A 15,606-nucleotide genomic window follows, 5' to 3' on the forward strand; every position below is an offset into this window, starting at 1 on the left:
TGCTGCCAAACCAGTATTCCCACAAAATTAATTAGAGAAGTTATTTCAACAACACCACTGTGGTTCTGTTTCCTCCACACTTCATCTGAATGTCTGCCATGGTCACTCAATTAACACATGGATTGATTGTTGTTTATTTTGTTTGCAGAAAGTGCTGACATGCTCATAACACCTTATACACTTTTAAGAAAAATAGATTTTTGGGATTATGACCACATGACATATAGTATTATGAACATCCTATAGATATAAGTCAATTTTTAAGCAACTTATGGTGCAATATGCATGTTATAATGTGTTACAAACCTGTATATAATGCATTATAGATCATGATCTGAAAAAAAGTCCGCTGGTGTTTGGTCTTCTAGTACAAATCTCAATTTGAGACAGTCTACAGCTAACTAGTGAGATAAAGTGTTAACTTATTTTATGCACCATAGGTCAGCACAAAACTTCAGCTTCAGTTGTTAAAATAAACTCTTCTTCTTCTTTCTTCCCTCTCTGTCTACTTTCACTCTCTACCCCAATCTATCATCTTCCCCGCTTTTCTTAGTGCCCCTTTTCTCAGGTTTTCATTCTTCATCCCCGTGTTTCGATATGCCACTGTGTACTATGGCTTTTTATTCCTATGTGATGATGAAAAATGTTCGTGTAGGAATAGAAGCCATTTTACACGTGGTGAGAGAGCAACATGACAGAAGCATGACAGAAGTGAGAACTCCTCACTGCCTGCTCGACAGTGCTCCTGGAGAACATATGGTTGGATAAATGTTTCCTGTCTTCTGTTGAATGTTTCCCTGTAGTAAAGATACATTTATGCTCATCTTTCATATGATGAGTGTGCTCACTGAAGTGCTGATCTGAAGACAAAAAAATGAAGTCAGACTTTGTTGTGTGTGCACCTGTTTTTGCCTCCAGGCACAAGCAGCTTCCACTGTTTGCAGTGTTTGATGCATGTGGTGACAGCTGCAGTCCGCAGGGATGGAAGTTGGAACATTTGCAAAACATGTCATGAACAAAGGAAGAAAAGAGCAAGGAGAGACCAATACAGATCTTTAATAACCAACTGTAAAAGAGGCACTTAGTGAACCACTTTACAACTTGCAGAGAGGCACAGCATTTCCCTTTCTTCTCACTCTGATTCTTTTGCACATTATTAAAATAAAACTTTGACATGAAGCATTACACCAAACAATAATCTACCTACAATATTATACAATGTAAGATACATACAGTATAAACAAGATAAAGCACCTTTGTTGTCCTAGTACTATTCCTAATTAAACAATTGGAATTACAGACACAGATGATTGAGTTTTTGATTTGTGTGTGGTATTATCAGTGCATGGGAAAAACTCCGAATACAGGTCTTGGGACTGTGATGTCCTTGGATGCACCTGAGTTTATTCAATGGAAGCTTTCCTAATCTTCTGTCAGCCTACATATGAAGTACTTGGATGGTTTACACAGTATCTTTAATAAACTACAGAGAACAAGGTAAAAACAGTTGAATGAATGTACTGTAACTGCTACAGATCTCATGTTCCCTTCCGAGGACATTGGCATTCACATTACAATAAAACACAATGTAGCACCAGGTAATATTTATACAAGAGGCTAATATGATGAATGTCAATGCAGTACAGTAAAGTTAAAAAATAATACAAAAAGAATATGTTGGAAGCATGTATGAAAGGTGCACAGACAATAGTCCAGGTCAGTTATGAAGTCATTTGGTCTTTTTGCAGAAAGACTGATGGATAAGATCATGTTATGAATGCAAAATGAACATGCATTTCTTAGAAGAAAATCTTTTACTATATTTTCAAGTATTCTTTTTTCTTTCCTTTAGCTAAATTACATAGAATCTCTGAAAAGGATAATATCCAACGAAAGAAAACTAGAAAAAGAGTCCAATGATTTTCCCAACTAGCATCATTTTTGACCCAAAATTCATATCTGCTGTTCGTCCTCACATTTGTGTAATAAAAACACATGTACAAAGAAGATAAAGTGACTACGTAAGTATTTAAAGATAGCATTTCACAGAAAAGAGCTGTGCAATCTCATTCACCATAATGAATTATCTTAAACATTTATAACTGTGAAATTTACAATCCCTTATTCACAGATACATCACACCCCACTCAGTTAATAGATTCTGATGTGTCCTTCCTTAAAGGAATCTTAAAGCTTGTCAGTTTTTGGCCAAACAGCTGGCTAAGAAGGTGGTTCTGTGACTCAGCTGTCCGATAGGAATGGCTCTCCATTGACCTAACCCCCATCTTTGGCCTAGATTTATTCAAAGAATTGTTCATGGGAACTGAAGACACTTTAGAAATAGGGGGATGCAAAGGCCGCCCCAGAGGTCCCTTTTTGGCTTTGTAATCCCCATTAAGAGGAGTCACAATCTCAGCTTTCTTTTGTGTACAGCTATCAAGCAAGCTTCTTTTTGACTGCAAACCTATGTTTGAAGTCTTGCACTTGGAAATGATTTTGTTGCTAACGACATCGTCCCTTACTGAGGACAGCACAAGGTAGTCGTTGGGTCCATCTGGCTTTCTTTGCAGAGAGGGATTTGTACACTTGCTGAGGCGAAACTTCTTTTTAGCCCTTGAGTCAACACCAAAGTTCTCTTGTGTGGCTGGTAAGGAAACCCTTTGCAGGCTGTGGGGGGATTTCATGTCTTTCCTTTTCTTCTGTGGTCTCACAGATTCTTTGTCCTCATTTGAGGCTGAAGCATTGAGGGAAACTTTGGAGAGGAGGACTGGTGTGGATTCTGTAGGCCTCGTACTGCCATTTGTAGAGCTGTTTTTAGTGTTGTCAGCTGTTTTGACTGGAGCAACTTTGTCTTTCATCTGACTGCTACTTTCCTGTTCAGCACAGTGAGATAATGTCGGCTGTTTGCTGTCATTATTTGAAGCTTTCGGCATGTGATGCCACTGCTCATCATCCCTATGTTGGTCCATCACATTAGCAGCTAATTCATGCTTTGCTGACTCAGATGTCTTTGAAATTATTTGATTTTCTCTTGAGCTGACAAAAGAGTCCTCACTAGGTGGAAGTAAATCTGTTTTTTCTTCAGTCTCAGCTGTGTCACCTTCAACAGAGCCTTCCTTCGCTTTAACATCAATCTCCTCCCCAGCACAACTACTCTCTTTAGATGCCGACCATGAGGTTGTCCCTGCTCTAATGCAGACTGACTCATTCTCCTCTTTCACATCACATGGTTCAGTAATCGATTTTCCATTACCCTCTTTATCAAAAATAGGTGAGGTGGTTGAGTCAATTTCCTCTTTCTTGGGTGTAGCAGGCTCTGAAGGGCCCATATGAATACATTTCTCCAGCTCTACAAGTAGTTCAGAGTAGTCCTCAGCAATGTCCTCAGTCTTCACATTTGTATTGTTTGTACTACTGTGGTATTCATTTGTGATGGTCTGTGTGGAGTCATCTGCTGTAGACACAGATGGTTTTGAAGACTGTGTTTCAGAGTTTTGATTTAAGTGCAATGAGCTTACGCTGGCGATGCCACTGTCTGAACTATTTTCTTGCAGACTGTCAGAGAGAATTCTCCTCTTCTTACTTGCAGGCGAATCACATTCATCTTCTTTGGACGCTGATGCTTTGACAGGTCTGAGAACACCTCGGAATTTAAAAATTTTGTTACCCCCTGACAGGTGCTTTTCCATGTGACGATCAAACTGTTCCTTCTTAGAGAAGGTATAGTTACAGGTGCTGCAGATGAAGGATTTTTTGATCACATGCATGACATCAGCACATAGCTCACAGGTGTAGAGGGTGGTGTGTTTTGAATCCAGTTCATCCACCTCCTCGTGTGCTCTCTTCAGATGACTTTTAAGCTCCTGGGCCTCCTGATAAGAGACAGGGCATTTATGACACAGGAAAATCTTTTCCAAATTGTGAACCACTAAATGTCTCTGGAGTTTGAATGGTTTGGGAAATTGTTTCCCACAGTGATGGCAGTCTCTTGAGGGGTCTTTGCAGTTGGGATGCATCTCCACACTTTTTGGTGTTTCTGTTTTGTGGAGGACTTCAAGTGGGGTTAATGTGCTCTGCTTGCTACCTGCTCCACTGCTGCTTTTAGTTCTGGAAACCTTTGGCTCAGCCCCCTCTGAGTTTTTCCCCTCTTCCACAGTGCTGTCTGCAGCAACAGCTTTTTCCTGTTCTTTAGTGGCTTTGCTGGAGTCTCTGTTGGTTTTGCTGGGTCGATGCTGCATGATGGAGGTGATAAAGTTCTTCACAGCAGTCTCCTGCATGAAGCAGCCTGGAATGCCTAACATGGAGCCTTGTGTCTGACCCCTCCGGGCAAACTGAGTGGCGTGTTCTCGTAAATGTTCATTGTACATCCACACATCTGATATCTCCTTCAAGCACATTCCACAGGTCCAGATACCTGTCTTGTTCTTGGCGTGTTTCTCCCTCAGATGGTCTCTCAGCTGCTCCCTTGAACTAAACTTCCGCTGGACACACATGTAGCAGGTCGGAGGGGGAGAAGGGTTGTGGGAGAGTTTGTGAAAGTTTAGTTCGCCTAGGGTGAGGAACCAAGTGAAGCACACTTTGCACTTGTACTGCTTATCTTTAACCTTTATTCGACCATCTGGCCGTTTCCTGCCTCGCCGCTCCATTACTTTCTTAGACTTTTCATCGTCTCTGTTCTCCACGTGAACAGTTGTAAGAGGAGGAGCCACTGAGATATCTTTATTAGAGTCAAAGAACTGAATCTCAGGAAGTTGAAATGTGGTGTTGATGTTTTGGATGTCAATGCTGTGGAAGGTTTGGACACTCTCTGTTACACATGGCTCTACAGTATAGGGGGCAGAGGGCATGGGCAGAGGACAGGGTGCTGTCGGTACTTCTGCTTTATATGTGCTGGGGTCAGAGGTCACCGTTGAGCCTTCATCAAAGCCATTAAAGTCACTGGAGCAACTCCCTTCAATTGTGGATTTATCAATGGTGCTCTCGAGTGGATTCAAGAGGCTGTTGCTAAGCTCTTTAATATTCTCATGAACAACCTGCTGATCATTTTGTTTAACATCTGACAATGGCTTGGCATCAGCCTTTAATGTACTGTTGTGGCACATATTCAACATGATGGCATCATCGATAGATATTGTCTCATATTCACAGCGGTTAGCCTGATTGTCAGTGAATGCCTGCTCTTCTTGGTTTTCCATGTACTGATCTTTATTTTGCATGAAGGTTTCTGAAGGAGGGTAGTCCTGAATCACATTTGAATCGGGCAATGGTTTCTGTCTTTTATTTCTTTTGCTGTACACCCTCTGGCACTTTTTCCTTTTTGCCTCCTCATCTCTGGGGAACAGCTGTGAGAATGTAGTGTCATCGTCAAGTAAGGCCTTCAGCTCGGGGCTTAAGCCGGGAGGACTGAGAGTGGAAGAATTCAAACAGGAGAGAGAAGGTACCTCATCTGAAGGGCCACTGTTTTTCTCACATTTTATCTCGACTGCCACTTTTCTGAGAATCTCTTGGGCAAGGCTCTCTTCTGACCCTTTCTGTTCACACATCTCTTCCACAGCGCACAGAGTCTTTCCGGATTCATCACATTCTCTGATTATATCCTGGTGTACAGATATAGCACTTTCTACATTATTATCTGTACATACTTCCCCGTTTGCCATCTCTGTCATGCTTGTACGTTTCATTTCTTCTGTATCAGTGGTTTGATTTAGTTCCACAGTTTCGCTAAGCACATTTGTCTCTTTTGTTGGAGATCGGGGTGTACTGTCAAAGCCAGACTTTGAAGTAACATGGTGAGGGAATTTCTCTGTTCCAGTAACAGTCCTGTCATTGATTTTCACCTGGTCCTCAGGAGATTTGTGTTTCTCTTGTAGTCCACTGTTTTTGAATTCAGGAGTTATAGCTTGAAGAATGTCTGTTTTTAATATATTCAGAAGCTCATCAGAGAAAGGGTCAGGTTTGATGTTTACCTCACTGTTTTTGTTCTTTCGGGCTTTGTAGTTCTTCTTTGCTTTTGTTGGCAGCTGAGGGTTTTGATGGCCTATTTCATCCAGTGCCACTGTACTTGTCTCAGTTGCCATTTCCTCTAGGACTGACTCAGTCTCTGCTGCTTTAGATATGAAAGTGCTACTTGTCTCAGGCAGACAGTCTATTTTTGTTGGGTAACAGGTCTGTGAATCATCTTTATGTTCTTTTTCTGTGGTTTGTGATGCTTCATAAATAAGCATAGTCTCTTGATGGCTTGATGTTGTGCTCTGCGGGCCAATTTGTTTTTCGGTTTTGACCAGATGTTTCATGGCCTTATGTCTCTTTAACCCTGGTACAGTCCTGAAACCCATGAGGCAGATTTCACAGAGCACTTTCCCCTGTTGAGCATTGTTCTGTGTCTTTTTTTGTGATATTTCTTTCTGTATGTGGTGCGTTGTTGAACACTGGCCAGTCTCTATTGTTGGTTGCTTCTCTGATGGGTCTGGAGGAAGAGGCATTTGTTCATTTTCACAGATGATGAGTGGCTTAGGAGTAGGCGGACCATCTGAAATCTTTTTCTTGATAAGTGTACGGTCTTCAGCAGAAGCCTTGTGAGAATCTGAATTCTGTGAATCGACTTTTATCAGCAGGTCCGCATGAATGTGCACATTCTCAACAAGTCCAACCGCATCACAACAAACCTCCAAGTTTGTCTTTACATTACCAGCTAAGAAATCTTTGCTTTTGTTTTCAGGTGGGAGTGCCAATGAAAAACATGTGAATTTCATACTCTGCTGCAGAACCAGTGCTTCGTCTGATAAATTCAGTTCAGCTACACAGTTTGAGTTCAGTGATACCGCTGTGTCTGTGTCTGTTTCAGTTTTGTTAAAAATCAGTGCAGGGTTAACGCTCAGGTCACATGGTCCACAGTCATCTCTGGGACTCTGCTTGATGTCTGGATTCTCTTCAGGTTTACTGGCTGGTGAAATTGGTATGTAGTCATATTGATTCAGTTGTGGAGGTTCTTCTGAGATGCTGTTGTAGTTGAGAGGGCTGAGCTTGAAATCATACATTGGGTCTCTATTTTCAAGGTCATCTGATACTTCTGGTGGTTCTGCTGTGCTGGTCACTGGGAGTGGAGAGGGAATGGTGGTTTCAGAGCTGGGGATTTTACACACTATCATTCCCAAGTCCAGAGGAGGTGGGCTTATCAAAGAATACTCCATCATGGCTTCTTTGTTTATGGGGGATTTCATATTTTGAACTGAGCCTTGGTTAATAGAGATATTATTACATTTGCTTTGTGACGGACATGAATCCTCTTCTATGTCCCATTTCTGGATGGGTGTTTGATGAGAGGTCGGTAAAAGAGGACTGGTTGGTGTGGAAGTGTGTAGAAAAAGACAGTGACTTTCATCCACCTCTTGTCTGCATGGTGAGTTTTGGTGACTTGCCATGAAATCAATAGGAAGATGTTCTTTGATGTCCTGAACATTTAAAATCTCCTCTCGTTTCTGAACAGTCTCAAAGGCAAGACCTTTTTCACATTTTAATGAGTCATCCAATTGTGTAACTTTGCAGGAATCACTGTCAATGTTGCCATCAGACTGTGTAAGGATCAACAGATTACTTTGTCCCTCTATAGACTGGGTTTCTCTGGTGGGTGAGCAGTGACTAGTACTCTCTGTATTGGTTTCCACCGGTACTGGACTGCAGGGATTGTCTGTGGTTATCTCCACTGACACATTAGTTGTTGGACTTGTAGTATAAGTCCTAGCAGGGCTGCAGCTTTTAGAGGGAGATAGTCTAATCAAATAATCCTGTTCTACTGTTTCAACAGTTATTTTCTCAAGTACACTGTCTGAGTTCTCCACTTTCAATTCACCACCATCCGATGTAGGAATGTCTCCAGGATGATCATGGTTATCAGTGGATTGTTGGTCGAGTGCTGCTTTAATCACATCCGGAATTTTCTTGCCCATGTCTATACTGGTGCCAGGTACAGCTGGTGATAAAGGATAGCAAACAGATTGTCCAGTGATTCCCCTCACTGCCTCTGCTTCCTCGTAGCTGTCAGTGGTCGAATGTTCTGGACTGTCACTACTGTTTTCAAATAACTGATTCACACTGTCTGCTGTATTGCTATTCCCACCGGACTCCTCAACCACATGCGGGTCATGGGTACCCACACTTGTGCAGTGAGCAGACTCAATCAAATTACTATTCTCAGTGACATCCTCCTCTGATATGACTTTAGTCTCAGCCTTGCTATCATTGTTTTCTGTAGGCTCACTTGGCTGCGATGAAATTGGCTGGTTTCCATTGACTGTGGGGTCAGTGCTGTTAGAGAGAGATGACTGTGACTCATTCAGAATGAATTCAATATCGTCCTTCCGCTCATTGATATTTGGAGGTGATAATATATTCTCCTTCCCAGTAATTGCTTCCTTTTCACTGTGATCTTCTTTCTCAACTGCATCAGTTGCCTGACATTCAATTTCTTGATGTTGTTGACTTGTGAGAGAGGTGACATTCGGCTCCTTGTGTTCTGATATAATGGGTTCTTTTTTGAATATAGAGTCTGAAATCACCTCCAGGCTTCTCATGAGGTTTTCTGTATATCTCTTCTGTTCTAAAATCTCTTCCTTTGTTTCTACAGGAGTCTCTTTTTCAGTTTTTCTCTCCTCTGGTTTCTTGTTGTGGTGGAGCTGTGGGTGCTCAATATGTGAGGCAGTGGTGATCAAATTTGGTGCATCATTTTCTTTTTCAGTAAAATGTTCAATTGCCCCTGCTTCATTATGAATTGGAGTATGGGGACTGTGGTGTGCACCCATTAGCTCAAACTGGAATGTACTGGCCCACGGGTCAGTGAAAGGCTCTGAGGGCAGACTGGTCACAGGCACATCTATTGTTTTCCCAGGGCACCTAATATCCAGACCATTGCTTTCAGTTCCTGACTCATCACTCAGACGTAAAGGTGAAAATTTGCTCATTTGCAGTTGCTTGGGGACATCCTGACCTAGTAAGGGTGGGGTTTCCATCTTGGTTGTCTGCAGCTGGTTTTCAAGCTCATTCACTATTCTTTTTATCTCGAGCTCATCCTCTGATGCACAGCTGTTGAGATTTGCACTGTAGTCAATTATTTTTTCTGGCAGAGACAAAGGAACTTGATTGTAATCTGGTTTCTTTTCATTTGATTTCTCAGAGTTGCCTTTGTACTGAGATATCTCATCTGGTAGCACAGGGCTAACTATAAGGTTCCAGTCTCTTTGTTCCAGAAAGGGAGAGAAGGACGACACAAACTCTTCCTTTTTATCAGTTGTATTCTCTATTGAATGGAAACTGTCGAATCCTGTGAGATCCCCAAACATTGACGAGGTGTCAAATGAAAGTGGGGATTTCATAAGCCCCTGTTCCTGATCCAGGGGGTAGGGCATGAGGTGAAGTGCATCTTTTTGTATCAACTGGCCCTGGCTTTCAGTTGGAGATAGGCACACCTCATCCATCAAAGAGGTGCAGAGAGAAGCAGGCTTGTGTGTGTCTAGGTCATTGACTAAAGTAATAGGCTCTTTCACCATGCAGACACTGTCACTCTGTTTTTCAAATGTGGTACTGTCTGATAGTTCTGGTTGTGTGGCTTGGGGCCCCTCTCTTCTTTTGCACTTTGTGCTTCTGTCAATATTGAAATCATTTTCTTTGTTGATGGTGGGAGAGTGTGAATTAAACTCTGGTAGCTTGTTATCTGGACTGCTACACTGTGTTGGTTCTTCTTTGGGACACAGGTTGTCTGTTCTCTGTAGGGTGTTTCTGTCTGAACTGACTGTTGTGCCAGTTTCTTTTCTGGGAGACACAAGCTTCCCTCTTGATTTTGTATAAGAGCTTCTGCTTTTTTCAAAGTTTTTGATTGTGCTTTTTGCCTTTTGTGAGAATGACACTGGATCAACAAGTTCTGGATTTGATTGATACTTCTTTGGCTCCTCTGTACTATCTTTGTTATCAGAAATAATGGCTTTGTCAGTATTATACTTCTTGATAGATTTGGTGAATGTCAGGGCTAGTGTGCTGGACTCTTTACATAACTTCTGCGGGGAGGACCTTTCATAGGTTTTCTGCTCTGGAGACTCTTTCTTTTTGATGTCTGTCTTCTTCTCACAGTCTGAGTCAGTGCGGTCAGTGCTTTTGGGGCTGTTGATACTGTCACTTGAAATACTCACAGATGTGCTGAGTTCACTGCTTGTGGATGACCTGCTACCCCTACGTCTGAGTCTCTGGTGAGAACTATGTTTCTCAGGCGAGAGAGAGACCTCCTCGCTTTTTTTAACCTCAAAACATTCCTTCGACTCATGTCTCCATGCTGCCTGGTCCCTCTCACTCCTTGCTCGCCATTTGCACTCTTTAGTGTATGTGTATTTACACCGACTGCTTTGATTCAGCCGGCCTTGGCTTGCTATCTTTACGGGCTCACAATCGTCATCTGAGTCCGAGACATAGTCGTATTCTCCAAATGCAGGGTTCTGTACAGTGGGAGTCAGTCTCTCCATCACTAAGGAAAACTGGAGGTTTTTGGTACCTTTCACATGGAGCTTATGGAGCTTATTTTTCTGCTGAACTATTTTGTGAATAAGTTCTTTACTCCAGGTGCCCCCTCCAGTGCTTTTCCTCTTGCCCTCTTTCACTGCAGTTCTTGAGGTTGGAGATGTGGAGGCCGTTGACCCTCGAAGTGCAGAGGTGTCCTGAAAGCTTTTAACACCACAACGCTCAGAAAACTTACTGGATAAGAGAAACCTTTGTGTACTTATATTTTCGTCCTCACTCTTGCATAGTTTTCTTGCCTCTTTCACTTTGTTTTCTTGTTCCCCCGTCTTTTCCCTTGAGGCAATTCTTGAATTTTTATGAGAGACTTCTTTTTTTATGTTAATTTTCTCATCCTGTTCCAAATTTAGAGATATTTTCTCAAGTTTGCTTTCTGTGTACTGTTTATCTGTCTTAGGGCTCTCAACATCAGAGTCATAAAAATACTTTCCCTGTGTGAAAGACCTTTCATCATCTGCTGCTTGTTTAGTTTTGCTTTCAAATACCAGGGATTCTTTGGTTTTCAGACATTGTTTGTTTGATGTTGCTTTAACAGTGGTGAGGTCATCATCAGCAAATGCATCGATAAAGCTACTGTCTATCTCTGCGTTGTCGGATTGATATCCCAGTCCATTCAAGGCTTCTGTGATTAGGCTGTCTAATTTGGCATCCTCCATTTCCAGCTCAGGGAGAGGGACAGGGAGGTTACCAGAACCAGAAAACAAGTTGAGTTTCATTGGATCATCCTTATTGTCTCCTTTTGTTTCGCTATCAGATATCAGTTCTCCATTTTTATTGAGGCCCAACAGAGATAGGTCATATGGGCACCTTATCATCGAAACATTTGACACAGATGGCGCCGCTTTTGCTGGTTCTGCATGAAACTTTTGGCTGTCCTCCATCTTTGATATGTCTTTGAGGTCATTTTGTGCAAACGTATGTTGAGCACAGTATTGCTTATGGCCTAAAAATGAAGCCAGGTTGTTGAAATTCTGATCACACTGCTTGCATGTCAGAAGCACATCTAGCTGGTCAAGATTTTCTGCTAACGAGGTCGCTAACAGCTGATGTGCAGAGTATGGTGGTGGAGGCTGGTGATGCTCTACCCCAAAACTGTCCATGTAACCTTTGTTCCCATCCATAGTAGACTTTGGATGTGTGTTGTTTTGCAGGTAGCTCATCATGTCGTCTTTGGCTCTGTCTTGTGCATAAGGAAGGTTTCGTGGAGCATCAGAATGAAACTGGTGAGGACGAGAGCTCAGGTGATCTGATGGTAACTGTGTTTTGGCTTGGGGCTGATGATAAAATGGGTGAGGGGTTGCAGACTTTGACATTTGACTGTCCTCTGAACTGATGTTAACAGGACTGGTGGATGCTGGGGAGAGGGAAGAGCACGTACTGCTAGATGCAGGGTTATGAACTGGTGAGGGCAAAGGAGATTCATAAGGTGACACCATCATAAGTCCCATAGGTTGGACCTGTAATGGAGGGTAGCTAAAGTTTCTTGATGATGCTGGTGGAAGAGACTGATTGAGTCCAAAATATACTGCCTTATTTTTGGATTCACAAACTTGTGCGTGGCTCATCTCTACTTTAAAAGTTGAGACTGTATTACTGCTATGTTTTACAGTCTCTTGTCTTTGGGGTGAAAACCCATCACTAGTTCTGTTGTTCTGAAATGAGCTGGGATGTTTGTGTGACTTGCTATCATCCTGCCAGTCAGAGGGGGACACCATGTAAGACAATTTTTGACTGCTTATTTGCCTAGATAACTCGATTCTGTTTTGGTTCGGCATGGCAGAGGTTGGCCGTATCTGCTGCCAGGGCATTCTGCTATTTTTAGATGAATTTGGCCTTTGGTCAAGTGCTGGTTGGTTCTGAAAATGAAACTTCTCATTCATATCAGAATACTGAATTGTGTTTTGATCAGCTGGTGGAAATGCTTTATTTGGCCCCTCCCATGAGTGTGGTAACCTATTTAGAACCTTATTATTGATGCTTTTATCAAAGGGCATTGAGCCTGTGTGAACGTTACTGACTAGAGCATTGTTAAATGTTTTGCTGGGAAAGTGCATTTGGGAGCCTGGACCTTGTGAAATATTCCTTGCATTATGCACACTTCCTTGAATGAGTGTTCTTTGGCTGGCAGCTGTGTCTTTGGGGTGACAGTTCCTCTTACTCCCCGAGGTGATGGCTGCATCCCTACTGTCTGCCTGTCCAATAATGTCTGTGCTCTCAGGCAGGGCACTCTTCCCCTGCTCTGACTGCTGTGAGCTGGAGCCAGAGCTGTCACTGCTAGCTGAGTCCTCACTCAGATTCCTAGGACACTGGATGGAGGATGCTACCCCTTGAATAAACTGTGACTGTGAGGGTTGAGGATAAGAGCTTCTATCCTCTGGCTGCTGTTCATTACTGAACTGAGTACTGTTCTGGGCAAGATTTTGCCCTTCTCCAGGCGTAAAGGAAAAAGAGTTGTGGGTCACATGAATAGAACCTAGAGAGGAGTCTGTAAAGTCTTGGGATTGCGGGTTCTGTTCACAGGGAAAAGAGTCAGAGGTTGATTCTTCCAGAAAATGATATCCATATTGAAATGGACCAGGCACAAAGGCATTTGCCTTATTAGCTTCTGTGAGGGCAGTGGATTTTTGTGATGAAACCACATAGTTAGCACCATTAAAAGTCCTTTCAGGAGACTGCCATGTATTAGAGCCACTCAGCTGAAAATCAGCCAGGATTAGCTGGCTGCTGGGCTGTGTGCTGTTGTTCTCCATTGAGGCAGGCTGCTGCTGCTGTGACAGGGGTTGATGTGGGTGGGATGATGTTCCACTTGAGGAAACCAGTGCCTGTGAGGTATAGCTTGGGGAGGTAAGGTTAGAGGAGGCCTTCTGGAAGCAGCGGCTATAGTTGAGCTCTTCTTGCTGTAGTTCGGCCTCTCTCTCTGGTATACTGGGAACGTGGAATCTGTAGCTGCCCGAAACTGGGCCACGACTGGTCTCCAACTTCTTGGGTGGCGAAATCTTCTGCTGTGGGTAGGCAATACCAATGGTTGGATTGGAGCGTGGATTTGTAATGCTAAGTCTGTACAGCTGCTGCGGGTTGCCACGCTCTGACTTTCCTGACCGCTTCCCCTTCTCTCGGCTGCGGCCCTTTCCACTTGGGGACTGGGGGCTGCCTTTGCCAGTTGACCAAGTCCTGTCTGTGGCAAATTTTGATTGGTTCTGCAGTGACCTGAAGTCAATCTTCCCTGCCTGCTGTGGCCGTATGACAGCCTCACGCTGCTGAGGACAGTCCCTCTCCTTTTCTAGTTTTTCAACTTTGGGCCCTCTGCTGCTGGCTCTGGCATCAGTGCCTGTGCTTGAAAAGTGCTCTGAAGACTCCTTTGTAGTTTTGTCACTCTGCTGTTCCAGTGCCGTCCCCTCATCCTGCAGTTTGGACTCAGTGTCCAGCTCTTTGACAGCATGCATTCGCTGAGTCTCTCCTGCCATGGTGCACAATACGTGCTGTGAAGGCCTGGTCCTCAGAAGTGCTATCTGGGAGGCAGGGACATCGTCTTCTGGGTAGTATGAATCAGTAAATGTCCAGTGGTTGGAACTGCAGGGACAGGGCTGCTTGTTGCAGGCTCATCTCTTCACTTTCATTGTGAACCGCTATTCGAGCACCAAAGCAAAATCTGTAGAGAAAAGACAACAGAGAGGATCAGATGACAAGCTTTTACTGTTTAATTAAAAAACAATTATGTTTGTGACCATATTATGTGATTTTTTTAAAATAAAATCCAGCAATATTATCTATAGCACTAAACACCATTGATGAAATAATTATTTCTTTAAAATAAACAAAAAACTTATTTATCATATTTTTATCCAGGTATTAGTATGGAAAATAGGAATGTGAGAAATCTGCACATGAAACAAATGTTATTAACAAGTTATTAAAAGATGTTTTTTTATGTAAACAATTCAGAAATCTACTTTCATGTGTGAGAGTAAGTACAATTGCAATATTCCCAGTTTCTGCCAGCAGAGAGCACTATTGCAGCATTTCACTGTGGTGCTACACAAAGAACCAGTGTAATCAATAGGGAATTTCAAAACACTGCCAAACTCCAGTACTCCAAGTCTTGGAGATACTACTAACAGTTACATTCTTTATTCTTCACAACAATAAAAATACATTTTAAACAAGCAAATACAGTTTCATCTGAGTGTTGGATTTCTGCTTTACAACAGTAGATTGATGGCTGTATAAGCGTCACAGTCAATATCCTCTACATAAACAATCACACAAAGAAACCCATTTGGTCTTGAAATGATGAAGCTAACTACAGTACTGAGGATGAGAAAAATACAGTACATGGATCCAAAAAGCACTGCCAGTAAATGAATCACAGACTCCTTAAGAGCAAGGACACAATGCCACAGTGTTCTTTTGCTACAGAGTGCTGCAGGTTTAGATCATGGAGGAATATCAGGGATTAGTCAGTCAGCCATTAGACAGTGAGAACTGTGGGCACACTGACGTTTGTTGCCTTTCCTCAGGCATCCCAGACACAGCTTCTCAGGTCCCAGTTTACTTTGGCCATTCACTGCCTCTGCTTCTTTTGAGGTCAGACCAGATGAAACTTGGAGTTAGCACCAAAATGTAATTTCTAGGCCTCGTAACCAAACTTCCATCCCACCTCCTTGTCTGCTTCCCCTGGCTATTACCAAAGCCAGTGTTGGGGGTGGCATAGAGATCCCAGAGACTACCATTTACCCAGAGGATTTGGGTTCAAGTCTCTGTTCTGACTACCATTCACCCTGCTAAAGTGTCCTTCCAAGACAAATTCCTGGCAGTTTTAGGGGGTGCTCTTAAGGTTTTCTTAGGAGGGTCATAACCAGGAAGGTGTGAGTAAAAACAGTGCAAATACATTGCAGTATTCCTGTATGAATGTGGCACATGTGAGCTTTGCATTGGGAATCAGGTGACGACTGACCCAGCAGAATAAACACACCTACAGCAGGATGCATCGCTTCTCTGCACCATGCATTTTAAACCAGTTAGGGGCAAGCAGCCAAAATATTCAAACTA

At 42.8% G+C, this 15,606-nt stretch overlaps 1 protein-coding gene across 2 annotated transcripts in view; it reads right to left on the reverse strand.

Annotated features, from left to right (window-relative positions):
• Nucleotides 1-1,036: 1,036 nt before the first annotated feature.
• Nucleotides 1,037-15,606, reverse strand: part of LOC118330200 — an 80,982-nt gene continuing 66,412 nt past the window's right edge. For both annotated transcript variants that reach the window (XM_035664667.1, XM_035664666.1), the window contains exon 3: nucleotides 1,037-14,206. In XM_035664667.1, the coding sequence (XP_035520560.1) occupies nucleotides 2,148-14,021 (11,874 nt within the window). In that variant the 5' untranslated portion in view covers nucleotides 14,022-14,206 and the 3' untranslated portion in view covers nucleotides 1,037-2,147. The remainder of the gene's footprint in view (nucleotides 14,207-15,606) is intronic.

The sequence above is a fragment of the Morone saxatilis genome, unplaced genomic scaffold, assembly GCF_004916995.1.
Source record: "Morone saxatilis isolate NCDOM2014 unplaced genomic scaffold, NCSU_SB_2.0 Contig2, whole genome shotgun sequence".
Classification (NCBI taxonomy): Eukaryota; Metazoa; Chordata; class Actinopteri; family Moronidae; genus Morone; species Morone saxatilis.